The 20,549-nt window shown below is 39.5% G+C and overlaps 2 protein-coding genes and 1 long non-coding RNA gene across 3 annotated transcripts in view; 2 read left to right on the plus strand and 1 right to left on the minus strand.

Annotated features, from left to right (window-relative positions):
• The first annotated feature begins 763 nt into the window (after positions 1–763).
• LOC145551617 (uncharacterized) lies at positions 764–9,265 on the plus strand. The gene is made up of 4 exons (XR_014087489.1): positions 764–991; positions 3,924–4,093; positions 7,725–8,026; positions 9,141–9,265. It is a non-coding gene; the product is annotated as an uncharacterized LOC145551617 (long non-coding RNA).
• Positions 1,508–15,959, minus strand: ccdc66 (coiled-coil domain containing 66). The gene is made up of 21 exons (XM_008408347.3): positions 15,762–15,959; positions 14,031–14,089; positions 13,733–13,758; positions 13,313–13,558; positions 12,434–12,680; positions 12,246–12,360; positions 11,745–11,839; positions 11,578–11,633; positions 10,378–10,458; positions 9,642–9,776; positions 9,168–9,397; positions 7,946–8,030; positions 7,707–7,865; positions 7,036–7,120; positions 6,613–6,687; positions 6,308–6,539; positions 5,800–6,001; positions 5,689–5,726; positions 5,284–5,423; positions 3,942–4,075; positions 1,508–2,902 (listed from the first exon to the last, which is right to left on the minus strand). Exons 1-21 carry the CDS (start codon positions 15,770–15,772, stop codon positions 2,801–2,803), a joined length of 2,553 nt encoding a protein of 850 aa, XP_008406569.2. The 5' UTR covers positions 15,773–15,959; the 3' UTR covers positions 1,508–2,800.
• Positions 15,960–16,653: 694 nt separating this feature from the next.
• The window catches only part of ip6k1 (inositol hexakisphosphate kinase 1), a 29,115-nt gene continuing 25,219 nt past the window's right edge, over positions 16,654–20,549 (plus strand). The window contains 2 exon segments of the mRNA XM_081606793.1: positions 16,654–16,762; positions 16,765–16,824. Coding sequence (XP_081462919.1) covers positions 16,684–16,762; positions 16,765–16,824 — 139 coding nt within the window. The 5' untranslated portion in view covers positions 16,654–16,683.

Consider the following 20,549-nt stretch of genomic DNA (forward strand, 5'->3'; position numbering starts at 1 on the left):
AGCACATTTTCTGTAAAAATGTATGGTTATTTTTAAGCAGTGTGATTATGTCCCAGTAAATAAATGTCAAGTAATGATTAATTATTGACATTAATCAATATAATCTAATGTAATCTAACATTACATTAGATTATAATGTTCCAGATTTTAATCAAGTAATAACCTACACTCAGGCTAGTGGTGCTCACACTTTTTCCTAAAATGATCTACTTGCTACCAAAATGCAAAACTGTTTGACGGACATGAGCACAATACGTTTATATATTGAGAATTCATTATATGTTTTATTCCATATTAAAGTGATACGTTTTATCTTATTACTTGGTTCAGCTTCCTCACTTATTTTTATACCATTTCTCAAGTTTAAGAGAAAACTTTAGAGTAAAAATCGGAGCTAACTCGATATCTAGCTACGGTAGTTTGCTGTGCTCAGCGCCGTTGTTTGCGCATGCGCAGTGCCCTATGTGTCAGAAAAGTCTTCTCTGTTATAATGACTACTGGTAAACAAGTAACTATTGCCGCTACCAACCGTTTCAGTCATTTGAGGCGATAAGTGATAGGCTGACGTCTAGTTTTTATTTGTATGTCATACGATCGACCCACACTGGTTTTAGTACAAGTATTGAGCACCCCGGGCTGAGACCTTTTTTTAGTGTTGTAGTTTGGCCAGCAGAGGGCGCCGCTGGTCATCTTTAAGAGGAGCAGTTGAAATATGGCGGCCAGCTTCTCGACTGAAAATGACTGATGTGCTACAAAGGTAACATGATGGGGGGAAAAACATGGCGTCAATAATGATGGTTGATTTTGAGGGCTGTCGTGAGTTAATGTACTTCATTAGATGAAGTTTTAATATTCCTACAATTATGTATGAATAGTTCTCTGTGACATGTTTTATTTTTTCATTTTTTGTTTTCCTACTCAGCAACCTGAAAGGCTCCCGTTTTATATGTCTAAGTTGAAAGCGAGAGAACCACAATTTTTTATTTATTCAGTGAGTATTTAATACAGATGGCACCATTTATTTTTTTCTTTTAATTCACTACGTTATGAGAAATGTTGACATTTATGTAATGGAAATCTGACCCTTTTAATACTCGGGTTTTAAAGAAAATGGCTGCTTATGAATTAATCGTTTATCAACTTTAGGCTGCAACTTGCGTCTCTAATGTTAACGTAGCACCAATAAATGCTCCATAAATAACATTTAATCCCCTGATTTCTGGAGGAATGTGAGCAGGTGTTTATTAAATGGGTGCAGAAAATTACCAGGAATTTATATTCAACCATCTTGTTTACAAAAAGTTTTTACACTAAAATAAGAATAAGTCTAAAGACTTGATGAAATGACTGCGCTACAGTTCTTGATTTGAGTCTTTCTGGTTCCTAATCATTTTTATTTTCTCTGAAGAGAGAATTTTGGATGGTTCCCTTATGAACAATTCAAAAGATTAAACATTTTAAAGTTTTATTTCCATTATCTTTGTTAGATGGAAAACAGAAAACAAAGTTCATTTTAGATTTTATTCACACCTAAAAAGAAGACAAACATTGAACTATGTTCATATTTGCAGCTGACCAGATTCTTCGTCCTGGTTTCTGAGGTTGTTTTGTATTTTTCGTCCTCAAAACTTCAGGAAAAAAAAGAAAACCCTCCGAGAGTCAAAAATAAAAACAACTGGTTTAAATCACTGGCATAACCAGGCTGTGCATCTACGGAAGGCCGTTTTAACATAAACTCAGTGTCACCTGATTACCTGTATTCTAGCTAAGAATGAGTTTTGACCAGAAACGGCTACATTTTTATTATACAAAATGGAAATTTAAGATTGCTTCATTCACATTCAGACGAGCCAGAATAATTTAAGACATCTTCAACTACATTTAATGGAACAGATTTCCTATTTATTCTCTTCCAGCAAACATGTTGGACATAAACATGGCTTTGAAAAGCTAAAAGTGCTGCTGTCAACTCATTTCCAAATTTATTTTTCATTGTTTTATTATAATACTACATAAATCTGTGACATTTTTTACTTGTCAGAATAATTCAATAGATGAGAAATGCCATTCTGACGAGTCAGAATGTTAATTCAAGATAATCTGAAATAGAAAAGACTCCAATTCATTTGGAGATTTCTGAAAAGGAATTTTAACTAGTAAAAATTACAGTTTCAGTTTTACCTTGTCATAATTTGCATTCAAAAAAACATTTTAAATATCAAGAATTATGATTAGTCTGGATAAAAATTTAAATATTTGAAATTTACTTTCGACAAATCGTAATTTATGTTTCATAGCCAGTAATTTGTTGTAGATATTCTGAACATACAAATTTATTGTAGCGTAATTTTTACAAGTCAGAATGTAATTGGAGATATCTGGAATTCAAGTGAGGTGAAACAGATTTTATGCTAAAACAGCCTGCCATACAGGGTGCAGCAAGACTTTGTCATGTCAACATTGCAGCTTTAATACATCTTTAACCAGTTATTAATAAACCAAACTTTAAATAACATTAACAATAAATAAAAAATGGAACATTAGAAACGTAGTGCTCGTCGTTCAGCAGGAAACTGGAGATAAAACCGGTTTGTAACAGTAACGAAGTAGAACCTTCATGTTTGTGCAGGTTGATGATAAACTGAGGAGAAATCTGTCGTTTAAACTTCCCCTCCATGAAAGAACCACAGCAAACCGAAGCAGGTTTCTGTTAGTGTTTATCTTCAGGCGGTTCCCGTCCCCGGTAGAACAGGAAGTCGCATCAGCAGCAGTGGGAGGAGCTTCCAGACGCCGCCGCCGGTCATGTGCGGTGAGCTGCGGAGAGCGCGCGCTGCTCCTTATCACGGCGGTTCCGGACGGGCTTCAGGTCCGTCTCCAGCTCCTTCTGCTTCTGTAGTAAACCCTGAAACAGACAGCGGCTGCCTGAGTGGGTTCACCTGCGGACGGAACCGTTCCGAGGGAAACAAGCTGCCGGACGGTTCCGGTAAGGCCCAAACTACCGGAGCCTGGACGGCACCAACCGGATCGATCAATCTGATGACAGAAAGCTGAACTGATTTCACATTAATAGTATGACTTGGTGCATCTAAAAAGCTTCATACCCAAAACCAAACTTACTAAAATTACTTAAACGTACATTGTTTGTTATTTACATTATATGTTTAGTTTATTATTTTATACTTATAAGAATTTCCTCTCTCATTTTGCATGACCTGAAAAGTGTGGCGTAGCTCTCCGTCAACACTCGTAGAGTTTACGGCAGGGGTCCCCAAACTTTTTCCTGTGAGGGCCACATAACTTTTCCCTTCTCTGGTGGGGGGCCGGAGTCAGTTTGTAACAGAAAAACTGTTACACGTTTATCACCTGCGCTGCCGGAAATTATTGACGGGAGGGGTGGGGGATGCGCGCGCGCGCGCTACTCGATTAATTTTTACCCAGAAAGCACATGGGCAAAAACCGTTAATGAAACGGTAACTGGGACCGACTAGTATATATTCCATTGAGGGAAAGTAACTTTAACATTCCTCATATGTTAACATAAAGGCTCGTTTTGAAGTATAAGTTGCTACTTATAGGCATTAATTAGAAGAATTCGACCTGGAATGCGCCGTGTGTTCATCTGTTCTATCGCTAGCAAACAACCGTACTGATTAAACAACATGAAAGTCAAGCAGTTCCCTAAAAGTCCAACAGATGGCAGCAATGCGCCATGCAAAACAAAACACCCACAGTTTACAGGACACACTAAAGAGCCCCCTGGTGGTTAAACCGGACAATACAATATATGAAAAAAAACCTGAAAGCTCTCTGGTATTGTTCAGGGGGCCGGACCAAATGTGGAGGTAGTTTGGGGACCACTGGTTTACGGGGTGTAAATACTTTTCATCAGCGTGTGTTTTTTTCTGTTCCTCACGGGGAACCAGCAGGTGTGTCTGGGTTACCTGCCGCAGCTGGGCCAGGCCTCTCAGGATCTCCTGCTGGCGCTGGGAGCCAGGCAGCATCTCTGGGTGGAGCAGCGGGTCTCGATGCGAGGAGCCAGGAGGAGGAGATGAGACCTCAGGAGGAGGAGGAGGCCCTGACCAGGAGAGACAAGGTTCTGATTGGTCATAACTCACCAAAAACAGACAAACTGGACCTCCTGACCCTCTTTTAGGTTCTGTCGACCCAGAGAAAGATGGCTGCAAAGCATGCTTAGGCTTAAAATGCTTATTAATATAATATCAATGTTGAAACTAATTTCTGAAAGTAAATAAAACCCTTTTGGGTTTTTATTTTGGAAGATTAAAACCTTCAAGTTGGGCAGAAAGCTGCTGCCCCCTGGTGGTTAACAGGAAAAACAACACAGGCTGATCCATTTTCATGATGTTAGCCGAACAAAACTTTAGAGCCGCAAATGTCACAACATTTCATTTTAGATAAATATCTACTTTTGGAAAGTTGACATTTGTTTTCTTATTATGTTTTCTTCAATCTCTTGCATTGTTTTTAATGTTTGATAGAAATAGACACAAAACGGGTCAAAACAATCCAAGATCTGGCATAGATAATTCACACCACCAGAAGGATGTTTATCACCTGATTAAAATGAAAAGTTAACAGTAAAAACAATAAAATGATATAAAAACAATATAATGCAATGCACTTAAGACTTCTGAATGAAAAACTGATTTTAAAATGAGACTCGTCTGGTTCGTCTTTAGCCAATTCTTAAGCCTTAAAATTAATATTTTAATGTCAATTTTGGTTTTAAATGGATCCACGATTAGTTGCAACAATACAATCTGAGAAATATTTATTTTAGACGTAAAAACAATACAGTGAAGCTGTTTGGTTTTAAAACACTTAAATGAAATAGTGTCACATGGACGTTGCCATGTTTACGCTGCAATGCATTCTGGGTAAATGGCATATGCTAGCTCTGTCCAGCTAAAACAGTAATGAGTTATATAGAGAAATTTTAATTCTATTTTTGCAATTTAAAATTTAGATACGCATAAAATGTAGAAAAAATAGGATGAAATTTTCTCCCTGCAGGATTTAAAATTAAGTATAAAAATGAAAAACGCAGATTCAGAACTAAAAACATTTCTGCTACTTTTAGTGTTATTCTTTGTGGAAATTCAATGTAAATATTGCAGGAATAAACTGAAAAACTGCTACAAACCTGCGTTTGTCGCCTTAATTTCTTAATTTAGAAATATAAAAATTTCAGCCAAAGTTACTTTGTACCATTGCAGACCGCTGCTGTTGTCGAGTTTAAAACATTTCTGATGCGTTTCTAACCGGGGTGTGTCCTGGGTGGCGGCGTGTCGGCGGGCTCCAGGGGGTCCAGGCTGAAGACCTCAGCGGTCCGGAGGTAAGGAATGAACTCCAGGGCTGGAGAGCCAGGAGCCTGCTGACTCTGGGCAGCAGGAGAGCGCCCCCTGCAGGATGCCACAGTCCAGATTTAACCTCTCTGGTCGGTTTGATTAAAGAAACTGAACGATCTGAGACAATCCTGATGAGATGAAACTCATTTTTCGCAAATTACCAACTTGGGAAATTGGTGAGAAATCCAGAAATTAAATCTTCAAAAACAAAAAATTCAATCAATAAAATAGATTTTTTAAAATAATTTTTCCCCCCCCGGGCCCCATTTAAACCACATGAGGGGAGAACAGGTTCTCAGGTTTATGTGGAACTGCTCACCGGTCCGAGTCGATGTTTCCTTTCAAACCCGATTCCACCTGAAACATCAGCGCTCGTTAGCAAACAACAACATCGTTCACTTAATTCCCTTGTGATTTTCTGGTTCTCCACCTTCTTAGTGGGACTGGTTCTGCTCTGCTGGACGTTGGGGCAGAGCCGGGCCTCCTGCTGGGGAGCGGGCGGTTCTGTTCTGGACGGACGGGTCTTCTGCAGGGCCAGCAGCTCAGCCTGCCTCCTCAGCCGGCTCTCCTGCCGGTCCCGCTGCAGGGCGACCGGGTAACGCTCCGAGGCGGGAACGAACCGCCGGCTGGGCCTGGAGAACCGCAGCAGGGGCAGAACAGAACAGTTTGAGCTCGGCACTCAGATCAACCTCTCCTCCGATTGGCTGAATTATAAACTTATCTCATGTAAATGTTTACATCCAACGCTCCCATAATTTTTAGTGACTTATCGCATAAACAAGCCGATATAAGAGCGATTTTAATGTAATTTCTTATTTAAATGAATTACCAAAATTGCCAAATTGTGTTTTTTAGTTTAGCAGAATCCAGATAAATATTTGCTCATCAGTGATGGGAATGCAGCTGCTGCTGTTTTGGTGTAAATGTTGCACTGTAACCTCTGTGATCCCCACTCCGGCCTCGTCTTGCTTCTCCGGCTCCTCTCCGTCCGGGCGAACGGCTCGTACGGATCTTCTCCCGCTGGCCAACAGATGTTCTCCTTTCCCGCTCTCGGAGTACGGCTCCTGCTGTTAGGCTCAGCAGAACCACAGGGAGCCGGACGGTTCTGGTTCTGGACGGAGACGTCAGCAGCCTGAACTCTGTCTCCAGCAGCAGCAGGAGGAGCGTCCTCTGCTCAGGGAGAGGGGAGGAGCTGTAATCGAATGTCAAACATGAGAGCAGGAGTCCATCTGCGGCATCTCACCCGTCTGAACAGACGAGTCTTTAAACGACGAACCGCTGTCGCCGTTTTCCACACACTCAGCCTTCCTGGTGACTGCTGAACTCGCACAAACAAAACCGACAGTTAGGAAAAGCTTTCTAGCAGTTTGTTGTTAAAACACATGCATGCCCAACATGGCTTAGATTCAACCAAACTAAACCCACAGAGATTTAAGACGGTTTTCACATCTGATAGTCCGATAGACTCGGTCAGACTGGGGACCAAAACCGCGACATTTGTTACATTTTCCTTTTCTGTTTTTTTTATTTTTTATTGAACTTTATACTTGTAGATGCTAAAACCACTCCTGAAACAAACGAAGTTCTGCTGGACTTGTTTAGCACAGAGAACCGGTTTGTTCTGGGTTCTTTGGGTCGGTTGTGGTGACGTTAGCGCTGCACTCACTTCTGGATGCGGGCGTCTCCTCCGACCCGCCGATCTCTGGCTGCTCCGGCGGAGGGACCGGATCGTTCTGAAGCTCGACCAAAACCTGAAGAGGAGGAAACGGATCGTTGTTGGATATTGGCAGACGCCCAGGGCGGAACTAGGAAGGGGGCGTCTGCATGAACTATATAAAGCAATCATTCCATGCTTTTGTGATTTTGCAGAAATTCAATCAACAATTCTATTAATTTCTTTCTGCGCTTTTGGATAATTGTGAGTTTAATACAAATTTTTCTCAAAAATGATAAAATACTTTTGGCTTAAGTGATGCCAACTCCCTCCTGAAGGTGGCAGTCTTACTACTTCTACAAAAACAAGAAAATAAGATTGAGTTATTTAAGTTCTTTAAAGAATAAAAATATTAATACTTCCAGTCTGTCTGTTATATTATTTGGCATCTTTAATTAATATATCTATAATTAATTGATCCCAAAAGAAAGTTAAATATTTATTATTATTAGCAATAATAACAATAGTCAGTTGGAATTCAGCACCGTTTGCCATCAGTTACACTGAACCTATGAAGGATGAGGCACAACTTAGTTTCCGACTTTTTTCTTTCTCTTTTGGTGAAATCTGAAGGAATTAATTTTCTGCCAGTGGTGAAGGTGCGACATCTTTTGACCCCTGACCTTCTCCTTCTTCTTCAGCATCTCCAGTTCGTACTGCTTCTGCAGCTTCTCCCTCTCCATGGCGACCCTCCGCTCCTCTTCCTCCTCCTCCCGTTTCCTCGTCGCCTCCTCCAGCTCCCTCTGCCTCCTGCGCTCCTCCACCTGGGCCTCGATGGCTCTCTGGGCCAGAACAAAACGGTGAAGGCAGCAAAGCGGCACACGCTGAAGACGAGGCTGCCTCCACGTTGGTGCCGCCCTACCTGCAGCTCCAGCTGTTTGAGCCGCCGCCTCTCTCGCTCCTCTACCTGTGCCGGGTCCAGCAGCGACGTCATCGTCCTCAGGTAGCTGCAGGAAAAACAGAGTTCAGATTAAACAAAGATCTTAAAACCGTTGCAGTAAAATTCAAGCACTTTTCAAGTTTTCTAACTTTTCCAGCACCACATTTTGGAGATAAAAATAGAAATGGGTCTGTCGTGCCAGCAAATGTTTCTTGATTTATTTTTCTCTTTCTTCCAAAAACTGGATGTTAAAAGTCTCCAGTCTGGCGCTTTGGTCTCAACGAGCCTTTTCTTTGAAAGGTAACTTTGTTACAGACTTAATAATTAATTTTGTTTGTAGTTTGGTTTATTTTGGATATTTAAAATGTCTTCCAGTTCCAGTGTTAAATGTTCATTAGAATTTAAAGTTTATTGATTTTCAGAATGTGTTCTTGCATTATTATTATTATGCCATTACCATTATACTGCTTCAAAACAACAACATCGTTTATCTCAGTAACTTCTGGGAGAATTTATTGACCAGAAAAATGTGTTATCGTGACAGGCAACAAATGGTTCCTTCTTGTTTTTCAAAATAAAAGCCGAATTGTAACTTAAAGTTGGCTCAACAGCTCCTCTGCAGTTAACGCTGGTTTCTCAGATTAATAAGTAAACATGTCACGATATCAGTGGACAATAAATTGTCCCAGAAGTTATTTTAGATATTCTACATATGTTTGCCAATTTAAAACATATTTGAAGTCGTTTATGATAAAAATCAAGACGTTGCCGAGTCCAGCCTGGAAGGGAATCCTGCTTAGGCCTGTAATAAATTCTGCTGGATGCAATAAAAGATAATATTGTTAATTTGAGACCATTTTCAGCTGATATAATTAATGCAAGTATACCCAAATAAAGATAAACAATATTTAACACTGGAAATGCAAAACATTTTAAATGTCCAGCATGAGCAAAAGAACCGAAACAACAATGATTAAAATGGATTAAGCATTTCAAAAGTAAGAATAATTCAGCTTAGAGGGAAAAAAGTGGCAGGAAGTGCAAACTCCTTCCTACAGGCCGTCAATGTCTGCAGCGTTTTTAAAAATGTCGGCTTTTCAACAGTATTAAAGGAGATCAACCCTCTACCGACTGTTGTCCAAATGAAAATCGATCGATTTATTGATTATTTCAACAGGGTTGATGCCATTTCCCAGCTTTCTACCTGGATCTGGAGGGAAACCCCCTGGTTGAATCCACACTGGCTGCCATGACGCTGTCGGCTCCACAGCTGCTGGTTCCCTCCCAGACCAGCGACAAGCTGGACGACGGGTTCCAGTCGTCTCGCTCGGAGCCGCTGAGCCGCCCCGGCGCTGCGGGTTGGGCCGCGGGTTGGGCCGGCGCTCTGCGCTGGAGCGAGTCGAAGTGCGCGGCCCATCGCTCGTGGTCCTCTGTCTGCAGACACGACGTTACTGCGAGGTCAGACGCCGGATATCGGATAAACCGAACGGATTTTCATGCCATTCGTCCTTTTATCCACACATAACCTCCGGTTAATATCACTGAGAACTCCGGCCCAGGTGAAGGTTTGAAAATTCTCCTTTTTTGTGCAGTGCTTAGCATTTTATAGAAACTAGTATCTCGTCTGTCATTGTTTTAAAACGACCCGGCTATGTTTGGACTAGGCCAGAGTCTCTACCTGTCTCCGCTGCAGCTTCTCCTGTTTCCGGCGCTCGGCCGTCTCCTCCCGCTGGCGGTCCAGCTCCTCCAGCCAGGCCCGCCTCTGCTCCTCCTTCCTCTCCACGCTCAGCATCTCCTCCATGGGCGTCACCTCCTGCAGCAGCGGTGTCCAAACGTTTCGTCACTCCGGCCAAAATTATCAACTCAAAAGTAGCCAAAGATAAAACAACAACCTAATAACTCAAGAAAATTAAGCTTTTAGCTTTAATTTTTTCCAAAATGGATACTTATTGGACACCCAGAACTTGAACAGGATTGTTACAACGGCATGTTAGGGACCCACTGTAGATTAAAAAAAAAAAGAGGTGGAATAAAATAAAATCAGAAATTTAACGATTCATTTGAGAAATTCTATAGAAACAACGTGGAAACTTTTGAACTCGATCGAATACATTTATATTCAATACGAAGAACAGAATTTGAGTCACCTAACCGCTTTTCAGTAAAAGTCTCTGAATAAACATGGATTTACCTTTGGTGAAAACTTCGTCATAAGAAAATTATGTTGGCAAACGTTTTACTGTGATTACATATTAAAACTCTCCATCTGCATTGTGCTGGATGACCCAAATCTGTATCGTTCAAGGGCCACATATGGCCCCCGGGCCACACTTTGGGCCTTCGCGTCGTAGAGGAAGCAGGATCCAGCACTTGGAGGTGAAATGTTTGAAACTTGGTTCAGAGTTTATGCTTACCCCGAGTCGCAGGCTGGACCTGATGGCGGCTGGCTGCTCTCTGTGGCCGACAGAGGAAACACTCTCTGCGTATTCCTCACCCTGAAACACACAGCAACGTCTGAAAAATATCAATAAAATACAGGCGGCTGAGAGGCCTGGAAACTGCTTCAAGTTCCTGTTCACTGCAGATTTCAGATGCATTTAGTTTTTTTTTTTTATTAATTTACCTCCAGGTCCATTAAATGGTAACAGAACGGTTGAGGAGACTTCTGAGAATCAGAACTCAAAGTGAAAAAATAAAAATTATTCTTACTAATGTGTAGAGCTGTGCGATAATCCTGACAATAATAAATAAAATTCAGGATTTTAAAGGAAAATAAGTAAAAATTATTTATGTAGGGCTGATTCTAATGGATAAAAATCTGGATTTTCATCATTTAAATGAACACATTGGTATGAATAAACTTTACTTATCAATTAAACAGGATTTTCCTGTTTTTTTATCCCATTAAAATCAGGGTTTTATTAGATAATGAGTAAAATTTATTCATACCAATATGTAGGGCTGATTTTAATGGATAAAAAAATCAATAAAAATCAGGATTTCCTTCATTAAAATCCTGATTTTAATTTTAGAATATTCTGGTAAAATTACATCTTTTATCACTATATTCTTGTAACTGGGAAAGAAAAACAAAGATTTTAAGCTCATCCTCAAAGATAAATCATTACAACAAAGAATTCAAATGCTGCCGGTTTTTGATATAATGCAAGTAAAATCCATTTTTCCCTAATACCTCTCTCATGTCGTTTTAGTGTCAGTTGGGAGACGCCTGCCTCTTTTACCGACACAAACAAACCTCTTACTTGAATGAAAATTATTCTAAGTCTAAATCCGCCTGTGGTATGAACAGTTTCAGAGTTATTTGTATTTGCCAGACCGCAGTTAAAGCACAATGCACTCAAGAAAACCTAATTACCTAAAATAAGCCTCTTTTTTTCCCCAACAATGTACATTTTTTTACAAGTTATGCCAGTTATACGGTTTCATCTGAGGGATAAATTTAACCAGTAAGGAGCTTCTCAAGTGGAAAACGTTCCTATTATGATTTCCGGCTCACTGCGCTTTTTCCTGGTTAACTGCATGAAGTAACCATGGCAACTGATGGGTATTAAACCAGGAGAATAAACAGTCGAGTAAAGGTTGAGGTGAAATACCTGCAGTCTGCTGAGGGCTGAAAGCTGCAGCTGCTGCTTCAGGGCGACCTGCTCATCTGAAAGTCAGACCATCATTTTAGTTCGACAAAATCATCACTGCTGGACGTTTCTTCCCGTTCAGAGGCAGTTTTTCCTTTCCTCTGTCGCCACGTGCAAAGCGTTCGTACCAAGCTCTCTTTTCCACTGAGCCTTCTTTGCGTCGATGGCGGCTCTGCTGTCCGGCCGACGCTCTTTGAACCAACTGAACGAAGAGCGACGCAAACTACGGGAAAATAAACCATCAGAACAATTTGGAGCAACAGGACAGATTTCTTTAGTGGGACTTTTACTAATTGTCTGTTTTGAGGCCTAATTCCTCCACAGCACACCCTAGAATTTTTTTTTTTAAATCAGCCCCAAGCCAGGCTTTGACCAACACATGTACAACTTGACAGGACGTTAAAAAAAAAAAAAAGTCCAATGCTGCTTGCAGCTTTAATTTCTAAATTATTCTCTTAAACAAATAGAATTTAAAACAGGTTGGACCTTTGATAAATTGTGTTAATGTTTTTATTGTTTCTGCTGAAGAAATTACAGCTCAAACTGAATCTAAATGTTTTTTATTTTTGCTCAACTTGAATCAATCTGGAATGATTTACAGCAGAATTGGAGTTTATAAAAATGTTTACCTGTCACATTCATCATCACCTTCCTCCTTCATTTCCTCTCCTTTCTCATCCTCCTTTATTTGCCTTTCTTCCCCTCCGTTCACAGAAGAGACAGAGTTTGTGTGTATTTGACCTCCTGGTGATTCAAATGAAACAGTTTATAATAAAAAGCAGCTTTTAAGAAGCAGTTTTTTTTTTGCTAGTGCCACCTTGAGCCGCCTGCTCCTCTGGACCCCGCTGGGCGCAGCCGGTCGACACCGTGATGGAGCTGAGGAGCTCCCGCAGCTGCTCTCCGGTCACACACACTACGTCTCCGTCCTTCAGGCCTGCGTCCACGCTGCCCAGCACAGGCTGCGACACTCCGTCTCCGCGCTCACCGTTTGGAAGCGGATCCGTTCTCCTTGGGGATCCCAGCGGTCCGACAGCGGAGCTGAGTTTGTGTTTATTTGTCTTTACCTTCAGAGGACGGATACAAAGTTGCACATAGTGGCTTGAAAAAGGTAAATACCTCTTTTTGTTGTTTTTTTATAACTATTACAGTATCTAAGACACCAAATGTTTTATATAATCAAACGTTTATTTAAGGCATGCATTAAAAAGTAGTTTTACTCTTCCACCATGCAAATGTAATGCTTATTTTTGTTCTTATTTACACTCTCATATGAAAATGGCTGCATACAGATGAACAATTATACACCTGTGCATCTTTGAAAAGCAGAAGTAGAGCCTCCTGCACAACCAACAAGAATGCAGTAAATGGTTTCAACAAGAAAACACTCGTCTTTTCCAGCAGCGATTACACAGCTGTAAAACCAGCTGACCAAACATGCTGGAGCTGCTAAGTGACAGCAGAATTATGGCTGGGTTGCTAGGTAACGGGCTGCTTTACTGCTGATTTGAAACGTTACATTTTGAAGGCTTTTGAAACAGCTCATTTTCCAGACACCAAAAAACATGAACTTACTGCCAATTGGACAGTGTTGAGACCCAAATGGAAATACAAAAATATGAATTTAACCTAATAGGTCCCCTTTAAATTGTACCACTACTGATCCAAACATGAATTATTTAGGCTCCGCCTCCCTTACCTTTGCCATGGCTTTACTGGCGTGCTCTTTGTGACGGCCTGGAGTTTTGGATGAATTCAGGACGAAGCTTCTGCCATCAGTGGTGGAGATGCTGGAGCTGCAGGATAAAGCTGCTGCTGCTTTACACCTGACCTCCCTGGGACCCCGCGCAGCCTGCTGAGCTGTGCGCTCCTCAGGCTGAACCTCCTCCAGGCAGGACGGCTGCCTGGCTTTCAGGATGCTAGCTGCTCTGTGCTTACTGGGCAGCTGCAGGAAATGCAACACAAACCATTCAGGTGAACAAAAACCTTAAAGATTAACACATTTATTTATTTTAATTATTTTTTCTCCTTTCAGCCTGGAGTCATTTCCAGAAGAGACTAAGCAGTGCTGGACACCAATATGTAGCTAAAGACAACAGATGTTGATGTTGTTTCTTACCTTTATTGGATTTTTCACAACACCTGCTGTAAAAATAAACCAAACAATGAGCCAAAAATATCAGAAAAGCATAAAATTAATATATTAGTATTGCTTAATATTAAACAGACATTTTTTAATCATTTAAATTTTACAGCAATCAATTTTTATCATAAGCAGCCAAATCAATGAAATGGTTGTTAAAGCAGATATGTTAGTATATTGAAGCAAAATCTTCTGTAATCAAATGCAAAGATAAACAGATAATTTATCCCAAAATGTTGCCATGAAGATAAGTTGGGAAGTGTGAAGGCCTCACCATGAGTGAGTAAAATCAATCTGGGTTTTCCATTTTCTAGCTCAAACAGCAGACCGTCTCTGTTCAGGAACAATAAGAGTCATTAGAGCACAAAATAGAGAAGAAAACAACCAGAATCATAAGAGACAGATGGAAACATTTGTTTTAAGAAAATGAATGAAAGTTAACAGCTACTCTTCTTTCACTCACTGATTTAAATTAGAATTTTAAAAACCTAAAATAGATTCAGAAAGAGTTTTTCTGTTTAGCTTTCACAAATTTTTTCTCAGCAAACTACACTGAGAATCCCACAATGACAAAATCAAACTAAAATTTTACATGGATTTAATAATTTATTTTTGAAATATTGCTTTTACATAAGCATTAAGACATTTTATTTACAATTTAGTTGAAGCACCCCTGGGAGAAAATATTAGTTTATAGGCACACCAGGAGTTTCTGAGTGGCACTGGATGAACAACTTTCAAAGATATTAATCCTTCATTTATTCTGGAAAAACACAAAATCTTACCAAGTATTTTTTGTCTAGTTTCTAGTGAAAATATGTCAGTGCACTTGAAATAAGACACTTAAAGTCTCCTTTTAACAAGATATAAGAGTTTATTTTCAGTCAATAATTCCTTAATATTGATAAAATTGTATCAATTCCACTGGTAGATTATTTAATTTACAACAGTCCCACAGAACAATGCTTCCATCACCGTAGTTCACTGTTGGGTTGGTGAGGAGCGTTGTCTGGTTTAGAACAGATCCGTCCTGCCAACAACCATCAGCATCGACAACAACTCTTTAGAGAAACTTTGATAATATTAGTTGCATTTAAATTTCCCCCCGAGATTAACAAAGTATTTCTGAATTTAATTTACAGCCACGCACCTCCACTGCTCTGAGAGCTTTTAGTATCTGAGCCACTTAATGGATCAAATGCATTATGGATACACAGAGTCTGAATATGATACTCGTAATTTAATATCCAACTAAAAACATTTTGTACACATTAACATGTTCTCCAACTGCCAGCAAGAATCTCCGGCATAAAAGGTGTGGATCTTCACACAAAAGTCACCTAAAGTTTTAAATATTCTGGTTTTGATGATGTTTCAAATATTTATTTTTTTAATACATTTACAAATGTAGATTATTTTTGCATCGGGAAGCAACATAATAACTGAGCAAAGTGAGGGGCATGTGTATGATATACATCTTATAAATTTTGTATAGTCATTATTACAGTTGAAACCATTGGTTTGCATACACTCAATAAAAAACATACATTTAAATTTATCACAGTCTGAAGTTAAATCAGCCCGTCTTTCTTTTGTTTTGGTTTAGTTAGAATTAACAAAATTATTTACATTTACTAAATGCGTCAATACTGAGAAAGAATTGTGTTTATTGATGTCTTCAAAATGATTTGGTAGTATTGAATCTGAACTGTATGACTAACAGACCTAAAACAGTTACAGTTTGGTCTGATTAAGAAAAAAAGGTGTACGTCTCTTTTTATTAATAAATATCAAATATATGTACTTGAGATAGTGCCTTGAAATCAAATTAACATGTCTACTCTTTGGAATATATTTGCTTCACTTCTCGTCTAGACAAAGATAACGTCAAAGGTTGATTGATTTTCTGAAATTAATGAATAAGCATGAATTAATGTACAATTTCACTGCGACACCTTAGCTATTCAGTGTTTTAGCTTAGCAAGCTGTTCAGCAGTAGACTCACCCAAGGTTCATGTCGAGAAAAATATACACCGAATCAGCAGCAGATTTACAGACAAACTTAAAATAATATAAAATGAGTGACTAGCAGATTAATTTTCATAGTTAAAATGGCACGTTAACTGAGCACTGATAGCTAACAAACCAATTTCTGGGGGAAAACGGTTGCCTACGTTGGTTGCTACCTACGAACAACAAGCGTGTCACTGATTGGCTAATCTTTGCTGTATTTAAAATTACTGACCAATGAAAGGTCTTCATTTTTGGACGTTTAAATTTGATGACGGTGCATTCATTGACACTCGGGATATATCAAGGCTGAAGCTAACTTTGTTTTAATGACAGTAATTTATCATACAGCGGTAAATTTAAAAGGCGAAAGATATAAACTATGTAATAGCTATCAGACACAAGCCATAATTTCAGCATTAAAGCTTTCGTAAAATTTGATATTCCTTCGTCATCATAATGACGAATGGATATCAGTTTTCAATTTCAACATTAATGTTATGACTTTGAAAGTAAATATTATAACCATCAGTAAAAATATGGCTTTAAATCTCATAAATAATACCCCGTACCATAACACTGTCTATCTTTCAAATGGTGGACATGTGAAGTTGCATAAATCCTCTGATGTAAGTGAAGGCACCGTTTCTTGTATTTGGCAGTGCCGCAGGAAGGTGGCGCCAAAGCGCCGGAGTCGTCTTAATGAACTGTAAAATCTAAACAGTCTGCGTTAACCCTAACCGGAATAACGGTCGTTAATGAGTTAGTGCACCGAGGATCAAGATTGATGAGCTCCTCCGGTCCACCTCGCCTGTCTTCAGTGACGTCCAGCGTGCTCCCCGTGATCCTGAAGGTGTGTTGTTGTTGTGACAGCTTGGTGCAATCTAACCGGAGAGGCTGCGTAACGTCAGTCCGTGATGTTAGCCAGCACCGTTAGCATGCGAGGCTACTTAACGGCAACTAGACTCTGTGTAACGACAGTGTTTTCCGGGCGAGCCTGAGGGTCAGAGCTGCTCTTAAGGAAGGTGGAAATACGAGGGACGATGGTATAAAACGAGGTGATGTTTTATTTTGAATCTAAGCTTATTTAAATGCTGAAAGTGATCGACTTATTTCTCTTGCTGGTTGTCAGGCTAAGGTCAAGAAGCTGGCCAGTTCGGCAGCTAACGCTAACTGATACCTGTCTCTATAAACGTGTAATGTGACAGTAAGTCCTTCTGCTGGCGGGTAATGGCCGAGCCTCTGGATCAGGAGTTAAGATGTTGTTGTTTTTATAGAGGTGGCTCTCCTAAAGTTTCATTCGCTGGAAGCTGCTGTGTAGCTCTGTGTAAATATGATTATACCAAAGACCAGAGGCGTTGGTAGGTTTTACCACCCGGGGACTCAGCCCTGCTAACACATATTTAACTATTTATAGGAATTTATTGATTTGAATAAATCAGTATTTGCTTCAATATGTTACAATTGGGGTAAAATCTGCATTTGCACTTTATCAGTTCATTTTATAAACATCTAAACACTGACGTTTTAGCTTAAATAAGCTTTATATAAAATAGATTGTCTTTGATCATGCAAGTCCTTTGTGGTTTTATATAAATTACTACATTTTCTTGACTTAATTTGTTTATTTACATTTATGTTAATCATTCAAATTGAAAAATACTTTGATTTATCCCAAAAGAAAATTAATTGCTATCATCCAAGTATCTTTGAAGCGAGTGGATGGTGATGCTGTGGGCATCAAGGAAGGACCTCCAGTAGCAGTCAGTCATGCAATGAATCTGAAGAATCCTCTGATTGAAGACTGTTGCTGTATCACTGTGAGGACATGCAAACAGATTCATTTTCATGAAGAGATGACACGACATGTCCCAGATGACACAAACAGTTGTTGGCAATCATTGCTAAACCACCTCATTTGCTATCTGAATATACGGTTAGAAAGCCAGGCAGAGAAACTTTGATTGATGGAGGAAATGCTTGAACCTCCTGCTCTGCATCCTTGAAGCCTCCTTTTCAACCCCTCTGGAATTTGTGTTGATAATTCAGGTGTTATTTGAGTTTTTAGATGCTAATCCGCTTCTCCCAGATGTAAAAAAAAAAAACGACACCTTGTTGCCATGGTTACGCATGATGACAACTGTAAAAAGGCAAAAAGTTGGATCAAAAATCCTTCCAGAAACGGGAGGAAGAACTCAACCAAAAAATAATCAGTAAAATAAGCAGACCTTTATTTTGCTCGATTTTTAAAAACAAAATATCTCAAGTGTTTGGATTATTTATATGGATTTAGAAGCAGTTCTGCTAATAATAATAATAATATTCAAAAACGTTTATTTTTGTGTGTGGTTTCATGTTACGTAGGTGGTTACACGTCGTAAGAAAATATTTTTTTGCTAAAGTTTTGTTTTGACACCTGCTCGCATTCAGGTTTCCTTCCTTGTTTACTTGCTCTACTTCAGATTTTCTGACGTCTGAAAATCAGCCGTTTGATGATATTTGTTTGATTAGACGGCTTGAATTATGCTGAATGTGTTGTCTTAATGCAGGGCTGCCTAGTCATGCTGCTTTATGAATGATCGTTTTATTAAATAGGCAGTGGCAGCTATCAGCTCGCACTGGGAGCGACTGGAAGCTTTAAACAGGATGCAGTGGCTTTTGTGGCTGCAGCATACCGCCAGATATTCTATTTTAATAACCTCTCCCCTCTCAGACGGCTTGTTTTGGTTATTCAAGACGGCATCACAGCATTAGGAGGAGAGGACAAGGATGATTTGCTTATTATTTACCAGACATTTCTCTAGAAATCCAGGGAAAACATCCAAAGCTAGTGGATATTTTAAGCTCTGTGTAGTCAGTCATTGTCCGGAACGTTATTTTTCTGAAACTTAGTTTGTATTCAAGCCAGAAAAGTGGAGCGTTTTGGAAATAATGACTCGGACTCCCGCTGAGCTGTCTCCATATGTCCCGTCTCCTGCCACCATCCTTCTGGTGGGTTTTTTTATTCGCGCCTGACAACCGTCCTCTTGTAGTATTTCTTATTTTGTTTTATTTTATATTTTGCTACTGTTTCAAAACAAATATGGCGGATGACGCATCTGATTATTGCAGAAGTTTTCAAAGGCTGAACTGTGAGGCTTAGATGTTTGTAAAGTTTCTCCCAGTTACTTCCTGATAAGGCAGAAAAAAAAAACCACTTGAATGTTTTTATATTTTATTTAAATCTCCTGAATGGAGATGAGCTGTCTGTCTTTGTCCTGGTTTCCCTGTTTAATGTTTAGACATATTTATTGGTTAAAGCCGGGCCTGTGTGTTTTAATGTCCAGAAAATATCAATTTTACTTCATTCTCTTTTAATTATATTTAATAGATGATATATGTATCTAAATGATTCCAAACATCCAGCCACTGTCTATGTCACAATAATTAATTCTGCTGGACGGTAAATTGTCCCAGAAATATTTGATAAACGATAATATTGTTTTGAGACCACTTTGAAGTAATATAATGGTAGTGGCATAATAAAAACTAATTCTCAAAGACCAATAAACTTTAAATTCTAATGAACGTTTAACACTGGAACTGGAAGACATTTTAAATATCCAAAATAAACAAAGCAGCAGAAACAATAAATAAAATGAGTTATAAAGTCTCTGTAAACAAAATTGTCTTTCCAAAAAAGGGCTAGTTAAAAAGACTGAAAACTTTTCATCCAAGAGGAAAAACAATAAATCATGCAAATGGAAATGATTGAGTTTGTTTTAATTTATTGTGCCATTAATTGATTTATTGTTTATTGCAACAGTTCTAGTTGAGACCCTGAATATGAGAGACCAGTTAACCCAGCAGTCACGTTATTGGACTGTGGGAGGAAGCGGAGTACCCAGAGAGACTCGGACATGGAGAACATGCAAACCTCAAGCAGGAAAACTTTCATTAAACCAGTGGTTCCCAAACCTTTTCTGCCCCCCCCCTATGGATTACAAATAGCTGTCTGGTTGAATGACGTGTGTGAGGGGGGGGGCTTAGAGACTCCCTGTCTCTAAAAACGGGTGGGGGGGAATCGACTTTTCTTTGGGGAAAAATGAATGTACGTAGCTGAACATAGACAGCCTACAGGCTACTTGTTAAGCTTAAGGTGCTGTATTGATGTTAGCTAGTCATCTTTTAGCTAACATTACCTGCATCCAGCAGCTTTACTCAGCTCAGTCGGTTAATTTAGGGGAAAAACTGAAAAGTTTTTTGCGTTTTGCTGGTTTGCTGCCATGATTCTAACACACCTGTGTAGCTCTGCTCAGCAGCAGCAGGTCTCCTTCACTGCTGCACAGGTGTAAACCCAGAGCGAGCGTCGTAGCGCTCATGTTGCGTTTGAAGGCGGCTCGGAAAAACAGGTTACCACATGTTAACAACGGATTAAACAGTTTTAACTGCTGATAAAAGTGACAGAGGACACAGATATGGGAAGTGTGGAAGCCCCTACTGTATCAAATTGACAGGAATAACAGAGAGTTGGCCATTCTAAGGTAAAAACCCAGCGCATACAGCGTTCATGTTTTTTTTTCATCCAGACGGCTTCCCTGCAATGGCACGGCGCCCCCCCTAGGGGGCGCGCCCCACAGTTTGGGAACCTCTGCATTAAACCAAACAGGCTAAACAGAAAATCAATACAAGCCATTATTACATTATAAAAACACTTTGAATTAAAACTGATTATGATTCAAACGAGGCACATAAAACCGTTAAGTTTCTGTGTGCGTAGTTCGAAATAAAATCCTTTTAATTA

The sequence above is a fragment of the Poecilia reticulata genome, chromosome 5 (assembly GCF_904066995.2).
Source record: "Poecilia reticulata chromosome 5, P_reticulata-male-v2, whole genome shotgun sequence".
NCBI lineage: Eukaryota > Metazoa > Chordata > Actinopteri > Cyprinodontiformes > Poeciliidae > Poecilia > Poecilia reticulata.

Excerpts from the sequence above, each read along its gene's own strand:
- ccdc66 (XM_008408347.3), bottom strand. Across the intron at positions 7,866-7,945 it reads TCAAACAGCTGGAGCTGCAG|AGAGCCATCGAGGCCCAGGT; the intron begins GTAGGGCGGCAC and ends GTTCTGGCCCAG. Across the intron at positions 2,903-3,941 it reads GCCTGGCCCAGCTGCGGCAG|GGTTTACTACAGAAGCAGAA; the intron begins GTAACCCAGACA and ends TGTCTGTTTCAG.